This window comes from Pan troglodytes, chromosome 4 (genome assembly GCF_028858775.2).
Source record: "Pan troglodytes isolate AG18354 chromosome 4, NHGRI_mPanTro3-v2.0_pri, whole genome shotgun sequence".
NCBI classification, from domain to species: Eukaryota; Metazoa; Chordata; class Mammalia; order Primates; family Hominidae; genus Pan; species Pan troglodytes.
The window spans coordinates 166516076-166531056 of NC_072402.2; the positions used below are offsets into that span (position 1 = coordinate 166516076).

General features: G+C 43.2%; 1 protein-coding gene and 1 long non-coding RNA gene across 2 annotated transcripts in view; one reads left to right on the forward strand and one right to left on the reverse strand.

The window, feature by feature from the left end:
* SLIT3 (slit guidance ligand 3) overlaps positions 1-14981 on the reverse strand; it is a 636015-nt gene that overhangs the window by 176795 nt on the left and 444239 nt on the right. Inside the window, exon 6 of the mRNA XM_016954159.4 lies at positions 1792-1863. Coding sequence (XP_016809648.2) covers positions 1792-1863 — 72 coding nt within the window. The remainder of the gene's footprint in view (positions 1-1791; positions 1864-14981) is intronic.
* LOC107974924 (uncharacterized) lies at positions 9359-12070 on the forward strand. The gene is made up of 2 exons (XR_001718031.4): positions 9359-9666; positions 11924-12070. It is a non-coding gene; the product is annotated as an uncharacterized LOC107974924 (long non-coding RNA).

Consider the following 14981-nt stretch of genomic DNA (forward strand, 5'->3'; position numbering starts at 1 on the left):
ACAGCTGTTTCGTGGCAGCTGGTGACTTCCATTTCCTGGTCTCTTCCCAAGGAATTTTCTCATCTTTCTCATTCTCTCTGTCAAGGGAGGAAAAAGGTGATGTGCTGTGAGCAGCCCTTTCTACAAATGCTATTTTGCAGGCAGGGAAAATCCTGCCTACCCTTCTCAGCCCCAGCCTCCTGATAAGAGGAGTCCTAGGTTACTAAATTTGGGCTGGCATCCTCTCCCTCGCAGACGGGCATTTGTTGCCAGTTCCAGGGTCAGAGTTTGAGTGAGGAGAGACAATCTATCTCAGAAATGACAATCTGACCTCCCTGGCTGTGGGTCCTGTCTTTTCTGGACCGGGAATTCTCGGCTTTCATCCGATTTCAAGCAGCTTGCAGCATCAGCATCCCCTTTTATTTCCCGTGATTCCTCTTGGAATCACCTTCCTCTCAAATAACGTGGAGAGGCTCTCTCCAACCCGTTGCTAGTATCTGCGGGGCCAGGTGAAGAGGAAGGCGGAGGGAGGACCTTTCACTCATTCTCTCACATACAAAGGAATGCTTCAAAATATTCATTCACCTGTTTATTTGGCATTCATTGATTCTTCTGGAATCAGAGATAGGTAACCTGTGACTGTGTAATTTTTTATTTTTAGGAGGAGGCTCGAGAAACCCCACTCTGCTATCAGTCACTGGCTAGAATCGTACCATGGGAATTATTTTTAGAACGAAGCAGCTACATAATTTGGAAAGGGGAAGTCACTCCCAAGACAGAGCAACCAACCCTTTCATTTTACAAATGAGGAAACTGAGGCTCCCAGAGCCGAAGAGACTTGCCCAAGGTCACACGACTAATCAGTGGCAGAATCCGGACTCAACCACACGTCTCCTGACAGAAGTGGCACAAGTTCTTCTGTGCTGTACTGCCTTCCTCTCTGGGCTTCTCTAAATCAGGGACAGCTAGAAGTGCAGCTTTGGTGAGAATAACCAAAATGTTTTCTTACACAATTCAACTTTAGCTGGAATGACCCCAAGATGACTCCTAGCTGACTTTCCTCCTGGGAGCTGGGTTTCCTTAGTTAGACTCATTTGAAAATCCAGAGCTCAGAAAGGCAGCTACACATTCTTTCTAGACAAGGTGTACAGGGTAGGATTTTGGGGAAGGGACTGTCTCCTCTCACCTCCCCCTATTGCCCGCCCTCCCACCCCCCACCACCCTTGGCCCCTTTAAGGTCACGGTCACTGTTTAAAGTTTGAATTGAAGCCTGAGATGAGATCCCAGGAGCAATAGCAATGACTGGGCTTTCCCAGGCTGTGTGGCATTTACCCTGCCCTGTGCCAAGGTCCCTTTCTGATTCAGGTAATTCCAGCTGACCTCCTGGCACTAACCCCTCTCTCTGGCCCCAACCCCGGCCCCTGTCTCCCAGTGTGCCCGCACTCAAACACACTGTCCCTGATGCTGTGGCAGGCTCTGGGGGGGTCTGCTCCAGCCCATCTGTTTCTCCCAGCAACGAATACTGCAGGAGCACTGGGGGAAAAGGAGAAAGACTCAATTGAGACTTAATTAGCAGGAACCTCAGTTTGTGGGAGGTAAGAAATCACACTTGGCTGCCTGCAGACACTTTGACCAAGGTGAGCCGGAGGGATCCCCTGGTTCCCAATTTTAATAGCACTGCAGCAGAGACCAGAAATGCATCCACACAGACCCTCCTGCACACACTCTCCCCCTCTCTCCTCCCCACACAGACACACACACATACACACACATGCACGCACACACAAGGCAGCGATCGCAAAATCAACTCACAGGATCTCCAAATCGCGCAGCGCTCGGAAGGCTCCATCTTCAATGCAGCTGATGTGGTTGTTGTCCAGTTGCCTGTGGAAAAGCAGGGGAGAGCATGAAGGCTGAGCGGGGGCAGCGTGAGGGGCCGGCGGCCCGGGCCACCCGAGCGCCTGTCCCTCCACCCCCTTGCAGGCGCTGCTGGTCCCCGCCAGGAGCTTGTGCAGAGCCAGCCTGTCTGCCACGCTGCTCCGTCTCTCCTCTCTGACTGTCTGAGAGAACTACACAGACGAGCGCACCAAAAGGCTGTCAGGTCTCAGTAAATATTAATTGCGCATTTTTTTTTTTTAGGCAGAAGGGAGTAATTTCATTACATTAGGGCATCCAATCCATTACGAGCTCTTACCGTCATGTCACTGAAACAATTTCATTAAGCTAAAGGCCTGTAAATCATTGGAGGTCACTGCTCTGCCCTCCGCGACCTCCCAGAATGCTTTTTTCCTCTCTCCCGTTCCCCCGTCTCCCTTTTACTGGAAGTTGCAGTCTTCTGCTCTGACACAGTGCTAAATCTCAAGGCTTTATCTACCCAAGAGCGGCAAGGGTGCATGGGGAATATACCAATTCCAAATTAGACTCAACTAATCTAATTTTATAGTCTTTTTATTATTCTAAGCACCAAATGTCTGTGGTGGTTTGATGCCTCTGTGCATTGTTACGGGGCCCATCTGGTAGGTCATTCTATTGAAGCATTTTCTGACTAAATACAGATTCCCTCAAACTGCACCAGCCATCATCAACCTTAAAGAAATTCATTGACGGAAGCGTTCATGAAGAGGGGAAGAAGGAATATCGTTATTGCCTTAAAGATGCACCACTTTGATTTAAATTGGGAAGAATTAAATGCACCTATTTCCAGACTCCTTTGTAATTTCCCTTTCCATCCTGTGAGCATGAAAATAATGTCTCTTAAAAAGATGCCTTGACTAATATACATTCTAGTTGGAGACTGAGCTATTTTAGTTGAGGGATCATACATAGATACCGGATTTTCTTTTTTTTTCTAAATCAAAATATATATAATGTGTAAGTCAGGATATCAACCATGATCACACCCCAACTTTAATAGCATATATTACATACATAACCCATTTTATTCCTTAAAAAACCGTAAAAAACAACAAAAAAGGTGTTATACAGGAATTGGTTATTGACACCAGATTGTTGTACTCTGTCTGCAGAGCACACTGTGGTCTTTGGGGCTGCAGGACAGGTGAAAAGAACTATGGCTGTACTAAAAAACTCCCAGACTCTTTTAATTTTCTCCACCTCTCAGGTGGAGGGATTTCCTGGTGTTGGAATTTTCATGTGTAACTTGAGCTAAACTATCCCAGGACAACTCTCCACAAAAGACATGTCAAAGCTACCTTTGGGAACCCTCTCCCAGGGCTTTATTTTCTACTGAAGGAAGGCAGGATTAAAATTAAAATACTATTATCTTTGGATAAGTATCCAGATGTAGAATTGCATAAATGCACACAAATAAAACGCAATAGAGTGATACCGTGCATTACAACAGACTCTGTCACGATATTATGGAGAATTATTAATACATCATCTCAATAGATGCTCATGATAGAAGATTTAGATATTTAGAATAAGAAAATAAACAGTCCACAGGCATCTCGAGAAGCAGAAGCACATTTTCGGTTGGCAACTTCTGTATCTAGCGTTCAAAGTTCTCACTGATGCCCACTCACACGGAGTCTCACCACGTCTTCTCGACCCCTAATTCTTCTGGAGCCTTTATTCACACGAGTTTGCTGAGCCTCTTTTTCATAGATTTCTTGCAGTGTTGGGGCCGCCGACTCCCTGCAGAGGTTCTATGAAGGCAGTCTAGTCCTGCTGCCCAGCTTCTAGATTTATCATCAGCTTAGAGGCCGGTGAATCAACAACCTCTACCCCACGCCAAGGCCACCAAACCTTACCAAGCAGAAATGCAGTGGAGTTGGCTTTTGGCTTCGAGAAACTGTTCAATGAACATGCTGAATTCGGCAAAAATGGCACCATCCGCCTAAGTAGAAAAGGATCTAAATCATCACATTGGGCAGTCCGGGGTGTGTAAAGATGGCAGTTTGTGGTGCATCGGTTTTCGTGCAGACTTTTCATAAAGGTCCTTGCTATTAGTATATTATTTATTTACTGGATTTGTGAAGGATTTTCTATTCCTTTTCTTTTTGAGAACACCAGAAATCAAACAGGAGACTCTACATGTACAGAATTTTACGTGGAAAGAATGGAATCTGCAGGGAAGAAGAAAATGCCATAGAAAGAAGAGAATAAACAAAAGTGGGAGAAAGAGAATAAAAAAGTATGTGGTGAGGGGAGATAGCCAAAAGATTTTTTAAAAAGACTAAACACACACTAGTAAATATCCCATCACAGTCCTGCTACTCAGCAAACTGAAGTGGTGGGGACAAGAGTCTTCGAGAGGGCTCTGATCATTTTCAGGCTAAAAGCAGAGACATCTAATATGTTACTAATTACGTGACGTTTAAATATTTTCAGTGGGTGGCACAAGTTGACATCAAGTTTATTTGCAGTGGGGAAAACTGAGCTTTACTATAAGCATCTCTGTGGGTGTATTTTATAGACTATTCTAAAACACGAAACATCAAAATTTAAAATATTTATGCATAAGTGTGCTTTTCTAGAAGACATTTATTATAACTGAGATTGTCTCCTTTTGTTCTAACCACAGATAAATGAAACAGACAGGATATTCCAACTGTGATGGTCAAGGAGCCATTCTCAAGACAAGATGCCACATTCATTACCAGGGTCTTCAAGGGTTTAACACCTATGGGGGCCCCATAAGGTAAACAAAAACCACAGCGGTTACTCCACTTCCCAGCTCGTACATCTCCATGGCACCGAGCATCAGCGTATTCGTAAAAAGCCCAATTAATTGTCCATGAGCATTCCTGATACTTCCTGCAAATACACTAGGTCTCTAAAACAAAGTAAATACACACTTGGTTCAGACAGGTTTCTTTTTCTTTGCAAAATGACACCTCAGCGACATAAAAGTTAGTCCTGATGCACAGGAGAAGGGAGGCAAAATAAACACAAGCCCAGCATTTCTTTGAGGATGGTGGAGTGGAGCGTTACTAAACACACAGAGAACCTTCTGAAGCTGAGGCCAAAACATTTGATTTAGCAGTTTGCTTCTGGGGTTTGATGTGACCGGGGGCCACTGATGTGTATTCTGAGCTCTCAGGTCAAAGGTCCATATCGTGCCTTTGAAAGGCCTCCTTCAAAGACCCTCTCAAAAACAAATCAACAAAGCCCATTGCCTACCCTGCAACATGCACGCCATCACTCGGGAGGCATCTGCAAAAAGGGCTTTGGAAATGTGAGCAGAGAGAACCCAGCAGTTGGAGGATGCCTGAGAGCTCTCTTTTGATTTTTCCTGGGCCATAAGAAGTGTATTTCCCACAGCTGCTGAATCTTTGCTTCTTATCATGCAACATAACTTACCCCAGTGCCTAGCGCAGTGCCAGCCACTTCACAGATGGTCACCAATGGTTGCAGAATGAGTCCTTCTAGGAAAAGGTGTCAGGGCTGAGCCCAAGCCATATGGAATAAAGCTCTAAGCCATATCGTCATGACTGTGGCCCTGTGGCCCTTCTAGTGACAACAATAAAGACTGAGCCCTCCTGCTGTGACTCTACAGGGCTAAGCACCTTCCCTGCTTCTTGTCTTTCTGAGACACAGACCTCTATCAGGGAGCCCTTGGGGAGGAGACTTGAAATAAAACAAGATTTCTATGGGTCCAGGATGAAGATGGGGAACGGGAAGGCAAGAGATTTTGGGAAGGCTGGCTATCTTTTTGGAGGCCACTTTTATTGTCCTCTACTTTATACAGGATACTCAATTTGATTTACACTCCCCTGTCTCTGAATAAGCCAAGAAGCCCCAAAATGTTTCATGATATTAAATTAACTGCTCTAATTTCCCCAGGAAGCTCGAATTTCGGCAAACAATATGAGTGCTAAAATGATACCAGAGTCCATTTAGAGAGGAATCCTCCGACAAGCACTAAATGCAGACTCCCCGAGAGCAGCTTTCTGACTACTGTATTTTTATACTCTGAGAATATAAACAAGGCAGAAAGGAAAGCCAGCGTGAGTGAGGACTTAAAATAATCTCTGCAAACGGCAGACTGGGAGATAGCACTTTTGTAAGAATTCCCATTAGTAAGCATAATATACTCCTATTATCACAGTTCATCTCTTTCAATTACAATGTGAAATTTCGTAATTGAAGCAGGATTAGAAATGTTTTCGTGCTTCAAAAATTAAAGCAGCCTGTCTAAATCCTTTACAAAGGGTTAAAAAACTGACTACAATTTAAAAAGCTTCTAACTATCTCCCAACAATAACCAAAAAAAGAAGAAAGAGATAAAGAAAGAAGGAAAAGAAAAAGAATTTTTTTTAAATTCAGGATTTCAATGATGCATTTAAGTCCCCATGAAGAATACCTTGAAAATAGATATCTTCAGAAATAGGCTTTGGGTATCAGGAAGAAAAGTCGAATTCCAAACTAGGTATCTACATGCAAGGTCTGCACATCAGGGGATACCCATCCAGTTGTTCATTCCTCATCCAGATGTTCTGGGGGCCCAGCATCTCATCAGGTGGATGGTTAAACTTAGCCTGAGGGCACTGTCCCTCCAGGGGCCCCAAATCCAGCAGCAGCGTTCTGCTCTGAGCTTCTGTTCATGTTCCTCCTCATGCTAAATGGGAGAAGTAGCTAAGGCTCAGCACCCTTTAGAGTTTAACAATTTGCTAATTTCTGAATAAAGCTATCCCTACCAAATGTGCCAAATAAGTGTGGGGACTTCTGCATGAAATTCACAAGGGAAGCCTTACTAGAAACCCAAAGCAAGTCAACAGTCATGAAATCCAACAAGGAATTAACCCATAAGAGTAACATAGTACTATTAGATGTTCACACTGTCTTAGGTACTCAGGATGAAGAATAAAGTATAAGACACCCTTTGAAAATATTTGGAAGAAAGTTGCCACCTCTGGTTTTCACAGCTGAATTATATTGAAAGGTTTAAGGGAATTTAAACACCTAAACTATAATAATTTGAATTAGTTTTTGATGAAATATATATATGTTGATCAATGTACATATTCGAGGTATCCTTTTTCTAGACTGAGGAGAAATAGAATATTGTAACTGTAAAAAGAAAACCGGGGGAATCCCTGCTTTCATGAACCAAGGCAGAAGACAAAATGTGAAGCAGCCTTGACATGCTATTTCTTTCCTCCCTATTATCCAATTGTCCTTTAAGCAGAGAATAGGAAATCTAGAAGCGCTTTTGAAGGTTGTTTTTTTATGACAGTTTAACATTCTAAAAAATCATTATTGAAGAACAAATTATAGAAGCATTTGTCTGCTGCTAGCTGGGGTCTTTGAAAAAAATAAAGCTCAAGGTTATTTTAACTGACAAAAGGAAAAAAATTATCTTCAAAAGAAACGCATATACTTCATATAACTGAGTACTGGTTACACTTCCTCAGACTAATCAAACACTTGATCTAAGCCACAATCTGCTAATGAATTGTCACTGCTTCTCATCATTTGAGGGCTACTGTAATTCTACATTAAAACAACATCTCAAATGAGCAAAAGGAGGTGAATCTATCATTTTGCTCATTTTGTACACTTGCCCACCAGACCCTAGAATACATATAGATATGTTTACTGATTCATGAATTATCTAAGTATCCACAAAGACCCCTGTCTATAAAACTGACAACTCTTATGCCTATTTTTCCTACATATGTAGTTACATGTAATATTGTGTCCATGTAAATACAAATATATATAACTGGTAAAGCAATTGTTGACCTCTGATGTTTAATGTGGTATAGCCAGTTACATTTACAGAGATATTTAGATAATTGATTGTTAGCATTCCAAATACTTCAACCAACCAAATCTACTTTGTAAAGGACAAAGTCCTAGGTTAATTAAGCTCTCTGATCGGAATAGCCTGCTTAGAACTTGGTTGGAAATTGAACAAGTCTATTTCAACAAATGTCATTATGCATACTTTGCCACATAGCTAGCATAACACCTTCTATTTCATATAGATCATAATGCCGTTCAACATATGCAACTTCTCAGCAGGAGAATAACTGCATCCACTCCAGTAGATGCTCCTGAAAGCAAGCTCTGCAATAATGCAAACAGCAATGATGGATTAGCCACAAAGAGGCACACCAGACCTTGGAGAATAAAGAGGTGTTTTACAGATCGCTGGGAAATATCAATAACTCCACTTCTGTGTTTACATACTTTCCTGTATGTTGGGCATTTGGCAAATGAATTTGTGTTGAAAAATGCAGGGGGAAGATCCCTGCAAACCACTTTATCATTAAAGATAGGGCCGGGTGCAGCGGTTCACGCCTGTGATCCCAGCACTTTGGGAGGCCGAGGCAGGGGGATCACGAGGTCAGGAGATCGAGACCATCCTGGCTCACACAGTGAAACCCGATCTCTACTGAAAATACAAAAAACTAGCCGGGCGTGGTGGCGGGCGCCTGTAGTCCCAGCTAATCGGGAGGCTGAGGCAGGAGAATGGCGTGAACCCGGGAGGTGGAGCTTGCTATGAGCAGAGATCGCACAACTGCACTCGAGCCTGGGCGACAGAGTGAGACTCCGTCTCAAAAAAAAAAAAAAAAAAAAAAAAGATAGTTACGGGGGACAAGCAGAGATCCCACTTAATTTTGGCGAGTTTAAATTTGAAACAAATTTCTGGCATTTCTAGATAAATAAAAGAACAACAATAACAAAACAAACAAATCCAAAGCAAATCAAACGAAAACACCTCATATTCACAGCGAGACAGTATCATTTGTTTTCCAGCAACTTTTAGACGAGGGGACCAAGGAAGTTTGGTTACTGTTTGCAAAATGTGCTGTCACACTTTGAGGCTTGCCTCAAATCTACCTGCATCCTGTGGTCATCCCCATGTTTGGACCAAAGGGTTTTATACCTCGGTGGCCCAACTCCCCAAGGTTTACATGGGACTTCCCTGTTTTAGCATTGAAACTCCTGTGTTCGATCCTGGGAAACAAATCAATTCCAGCCCAACTGCGATGGCTGCTTACCCTGTTATACCCCATGGGGCTGACTCAGTTGAAAATAGATTTATTCTTGGCATTTCATTCCCTCAACCATATCCCTAAACCTTAAAATGTCTGTTGACTCGCAAACCCAGCTTTCAGTTCTGTTGGCTCTAAAAGGCTCCTCACTGCAGCTTCTGTAAAATGGGCTGTCTCTTTGCAAACAAGCCCATGACAAGGCCAGGGGGAGCCTTGAAAGTCACTGAAACATTGGGCCTTGCATTCTCTGCCTTCCTCGTTGGGAATTAGAATTTCTTTGTAAGAAGTATCAGTGTTTTACTCGCCGGCCTTGCTGATGTCATGAATACTCAGAGGCTGGACAAATAAATGGCTGTCTCCATAGTGATGGGGGCAGGTTTGTGGTTTCCCTAGTTACACTCTTGAGCGATAACCATCTGTGGTTCCTCCCCGGCAGAGGCGCAGGAGGCAGGAAGAAGCGAGAAACTGGGAAGATGAAACGTGCTTTTGTTAACGGGCATGAAAAGTTATCTCCCACATCTCCGTTTTTTACTCTGTTTTTCTAAATCACCCAGCACAAACTGTAGTGAGGTAGTTTTTTTCCTTTTATCCCCATGGGGGTTTCAGAAAATTTTCCCACTGGGCTCTAAAGATTAAATGATTCCAGCTGCATGAATATGACCACTAAGCAAGAGCCAGAGCTGAGACATTTCTTCCTGGATAGAAGGTCAGTGCCCAGGTGAGATGTTAGTTTTCATTCAAATACAAGATGGCAAACATCCCCACTCGGGGTCGAGGACACGAATCGGCCCACCCTGGGGAGTGCTCCCTGACAGTGCACTGAAACCACATCATCTCCTTCAGCCTCGAGAGATCTTTGTTTCCTTTTAAAAACATCACATAGATCACTCATCAAGAAAATTAAGACTTCCTTGAATTTCTTCACATTTCTAGCCCATACTAACTAATCCTTTGAAGGCTCTCGTTATTGGCTACCTATTTTTTTCTTATAAAAACGGAAGACTAGGGCTTGTATAATTTGTAACTATGCAAACTAAGTGATTCACATCCATGCCCCTCAGTCTCAGTTGTAAAAGGCAGATAACATTTAGTCCAAAAGGAATTTTTGTGTATTAATGAAGGGTGTGCACTCTGAAAATGTATTTGTGGCATTACTTAATTTTATTTGCTTTAAAACAAGTAATATTAAATTTAGGAATTCTTTTTTACATAATCTCCAAGCTCTCTTTCAGCTCTGAAGTTATATGACCTGAAATTGGTTTCTTATGAAATTCTAAAAACATTCTTGTTCATCTAACTTAGACCCTTCTGTGATCTGAACCTATCTCTTTATCCCTTCTTCTTCCATCCCAGACCAAAGAATCTATTATTTGAGATATTCAATATATTCTTTCTGGACTAAGGGCAGCAGTTCAGACTCACATGCTTTTTGTATTTCTCCTGCTATTACAAGATTGAAATACAAGAAGCCGCCAAAAACCTACACCAAAGAAAATACAAATTGCCCCTTTACTGAAAGAAGGATACCAATGTGTGCACATATTCACAATTTCCATAGTTGACACAACTAAGGAGAGAAATTGCAAAATTTAATCTCATTTCTTGGTGGCTACTTCCAACTAATAACCAATCAAGTAATGTACCACCTAAAACAGTCAAATGCCGCACCATCTATGGCATATAAGTTCTTAATCTTAACATTCCGTAAGCTGTACACAAACCTTCAGTGGCTCCCTGTGGCTGACATTATAAATTGTAGCAATCACAAAACCATCACAACCATGATAATAATTGCACACAACACTTATTTAACACTTACTAAGCATCCAGTATTGAACTGAGCACCTTTTAAGTGTCTTATGCCAGTCTGATCTCACAATAATTCCTACAGAAGAAGAAAGTGAGGCATTGAGAGCTACGTCTCTAAACTTGGCATTGAACCCAGTTCTGTCCATGCTCACGATGACTGTAAGCGATGCTGCTCCTCTGGAAACAGCCCAGACTCCTTAGCATGACATTGCTACACCTCCCTCTGTGCAATATGTGAATACACCAAGTACTTTCATGTTTCCACGTTCACTTATGCTTGTCCTTACCCCCTACCCTGTTTGTGAAATCCCTCCTCATTCATCAAGGCCTTCCTCAAAGGCCACATCTTCTAGGAGACCTTCCTGTACAAACTCAGGCAAAATGAACTGCTCTTTCCAAGCTCTCATGACCCTTCGGTCATCCCTTCATTCAAGCACTTACTTCACAGAGTAGGACGAATTCTGAATACAGGAGAAAACCGAGGTTCAGAGAGGTTGTTATGTAGCATCAAAAAAGGAGCTCGGCTAGTACATGGGAGAGTCAAGTTCAAACCTGCCTTCCCAATCCAGGAGTCTCAGGGCTTACCCATCAGGCTATTCCACCTTTCTCTGACTTTCAAAATACAAAGACAGGGAGCCTAATATGACTGTGTGGGTGTAACTCAAGTTATTGTAGCCTGGGAAGAGGATGGGGAGGAAGCCAAGCTTTAGTCTCAGTATTTGTCACTGGGAACTAGTTGCTTTCATTGGCCTGCAAAGTATTCTTACCCAGAAGATGGTGTTGAGGGTGGGGGGTAGGGGGAGCAGCACACTCAACAGTGTCCCCACCATTGCCTCCTTTTCTCTCAGTTAGATTCCTTGGGAGTCCCAGTCCATTTGACTTTTAGGATCACTGGGAATGGTAACTGATTTTAGCTCTAGTCACTGAGGATCATGGATGGGTGTCTGCACCTTGAGAGGATGCTTCAATTCCAGATCACCTAGTAGGATCCAATGGGTGGCCTTCTGACCAGGCTGGGACAGCATAGTGCTCTCTTGGGCAGAGGCATGGCCTCTCCGGAGAAATGGTTCTCTTTGCTCCAGGCAAAAGTGGTAAATTACGCAGATTCGAATCCATCACTCCTGGGCATGGCCTTCCCCAGAGGTGACAAGGCTTGTCTTCCATAGGTATACAAGCCACGGGAACCAAAGGAACAGGACAACAGTAACCAGATTGTGTCGTAGGGTGTTCGGGGTGAGTGGCCATTAGCGAGGCATCACTCAAAGGTATGTCTGTGGCAGCAGAAGCCAATTAAAACATGTCTTGCAAGCTCAGTGTTCGGGGGATATCAAGGTCCTTGTAATTAACTGCTGAAAAAAGGAGCATCAAAACTCAGCAGCACGTGCTGTGCTGATAGCTGCTTTCGATCTAGCTAATACACAGCATGGAAATACTCTAGAAGAGGCCAGCTTCCTTTTCTTTACTATTACTTTCAAGGAATAATGAATGCCTGAACTTATCAGCAACAGGAGAGTGGGTACAGTCTCTGTTTTACACACTACTGTACCTGGCCCACAGTGCCTGGCACACAGGAGGTGCTCAGTAAAAAGCCCTAGGATCACATGAGATTCCACTTCACACACACTAGAAAGGCTGTAATTAAAATGAGAAACTATAAGTGCTCGGTGAGGATGTAGAGAAACTGGAACACTCCTACATAGCTGGAGGGAATGTAAAATGGTACAGCTGCTGTGGAAAACAGTTTGGTGGTTCCTCAAAAAGTTAAACATAGACTTACCATATGACCCAGCAATTCCATCCCTAGGGATATAGCCAAAAGAATTAAAAACAGGTGTTCAAACAAAAACTTGCACACAAATGTTCATAGTGGCACCATTCACAATAGCCAAAAGGTGGAAACAACCCAAATGTCTGTCAGCGGATGAGTGGATACACGAATTGTGGTATGTACACATAAAGGAATATCATTCAGCTACAAAGCAGGAATGAAGTACTGATGTATGCGGCAACATGGATGACTCTTGAAAACATTACGCTAAGTGAAAGAAGCCAGACATAAAAGGTCAACTATTGTGTGATTCCATGAATAGAAAATATCCAGAACAGGTAAATTCATAGAAACAGAAAGCAGATCAGCAATTGCCAGAGGCTAGGGGCAGGGAGGGAATGGGGAGTGACTGCTGAATGGGTACAGAGTTTCCTTTGGGGGTGATGAAAATGTTTTAGAAATAGACAAAAGTTTACCGTCCCCACTCTCTTTGCCTAAACTGACATTTTTTCCCCCTGAGTCTTGAGTGATTTTTGGGAGGCCAAGGCGGGCGGATCATGAGGTCAGGAATTCAAGACCAGCCTGGCCAATATGGTGAAACCCCATCTCTACTAAAAATATAAAAAAATTAGCCAAGTGTGGTAGCGGGCACCTGTAGTCCTAGCTACTCAGAAGAATGAGGCAGGAGAATCGCTTGAACCTCGGAGGCAGAGGTTGCAGTTAGCCAAGATTGTGCCACTGCACTCCAGCCTGGGTGACAGAGTGAGACTCCATCTTACAAAAGAAAAAAAACAAAAAGAAATAGATAAAAGTGATGGGTGCACTACATTGCGAGTGTACTAAATGCCACTGAATTGTACTTTTAAACGGTTAGTTCTATGTTATGTGAATGTTACCGTAGGAAAGGAGAAAAAGTGAAGCTTGCTCTTTCCATGACAGGCAGGAACTTTATGAGACCACCCCATTTTGAGGGTGGTTTCCCTCTGACAACATCACAGTGAAAGGTAGGAAAGCCTAGGACCAGATCTTACACGATGAGATAGCAAACCTGATTCTATCTGGGTGTGAGAAGAACTACCTTGACATTGAAGAGCAATGCGAATGAAGGAGAGAAACATGAGGGAATTTAATTCACCTATTTTTGGGAATTATTTATAACAAATTTTAAAACTCTCTCTCCCAGCTTGCTTTGGGGGTACTCCCAATCACTCAAGATTCGGGGGGAAAATGTCAGTTTAGGCAAAGAGAATGAGGACGGTAAACTTGATGGAAGGAGAAAAATCACCTGCTAGGCTCCCAAGTCCAGCATAAAATAGTGTGGGATTAGCCACTGTTTTGTATTTTCCACACCACTGCTCCTCCTTTTGCATCAGTAGCCAGCGCAGATAACTCAGTAGATTGCATTTGCATTTCAGAAGCTGAGTTCCTCGTGTGTGTGTGTGTGTGTGTGTGTGTGCGTGCGCGCGCGCACGCCTTTGCTCAGACTGGTTCTCAGAGAAGGCAAGGAAGGAGGCCAGGCTGTTACCCTCACTCAGGGCAGTGAGGGAAGTGCCTTTGACCAGAAACCCCTTCCTGCAGAGGCCTCTGGTCTGGGTGGGCTACGGATGCGCGACGGCTCCTGGGGAAGGGATGGTGGGAGGGCCTGGTGAAAATGGTGAGTAGTTTTCCCTCAGGCTGTCTCTAAATTCTCCCAGGACTCTTGGGAGCAGCCAAGTCAGTCTCACCGAGCTAAGTAAATCCAAAAACATCTGGGGGGCCCACAGAGATGGTTCCTACTTGGGGACCACCTGGGCAAAGGCCAGCTCTACCCACAAGCTTCCAGGTCCAGAGCTCTCCATTGCAGCTACTTCTACTTAATTGTCTGAAGAAATTTCTGAAGAAATTTCTAATTCCTTCCCTGATTCCAAAAGGGGAAATAAGTGCATTGTTCACACTTAAGAACTGAGGATGACAGCCACTGTTCTGGGTAGGGGATAAGAAAGAGTGATTTTCTTTTTCTCATTTGCCAGTAGTAGAGTTTTTGTTTTTGTTTTGTTTTGTTTTGTTATGTTTTAAGATGATGTGATTTAGTGGAAAAATAAAAACAGTTTGCTCAGCAATCAGATGACAAGGATATTTGACCTTGTCGGACTATGGCCTAACTTCTCTGGGCTAAAATTTCCCTATCGGTAAAACAGAGGCATGAAATAGATGATTTCTATGGGCCCCTCAAGAGCTGGCACTCAGGGCTGCTGAGTTTTAATTCAGTCCCTGAGTCCTCACATGAAGTTTTTCTCATTTTGTTGTTATAGGTACTGTCTGAGGAGTCAGATTTTATTTTTAATGCAGTACATTGAGAATGTAAGTGTAAATTTACTCTGGTTTGGAACAGTTAAGACGAGGACTCTCCAGGGGGTCGGAGGGCTGAACAGCAGGGTGGAAAAAAACACAAGTATGAATGAATGTGGTATTAACTT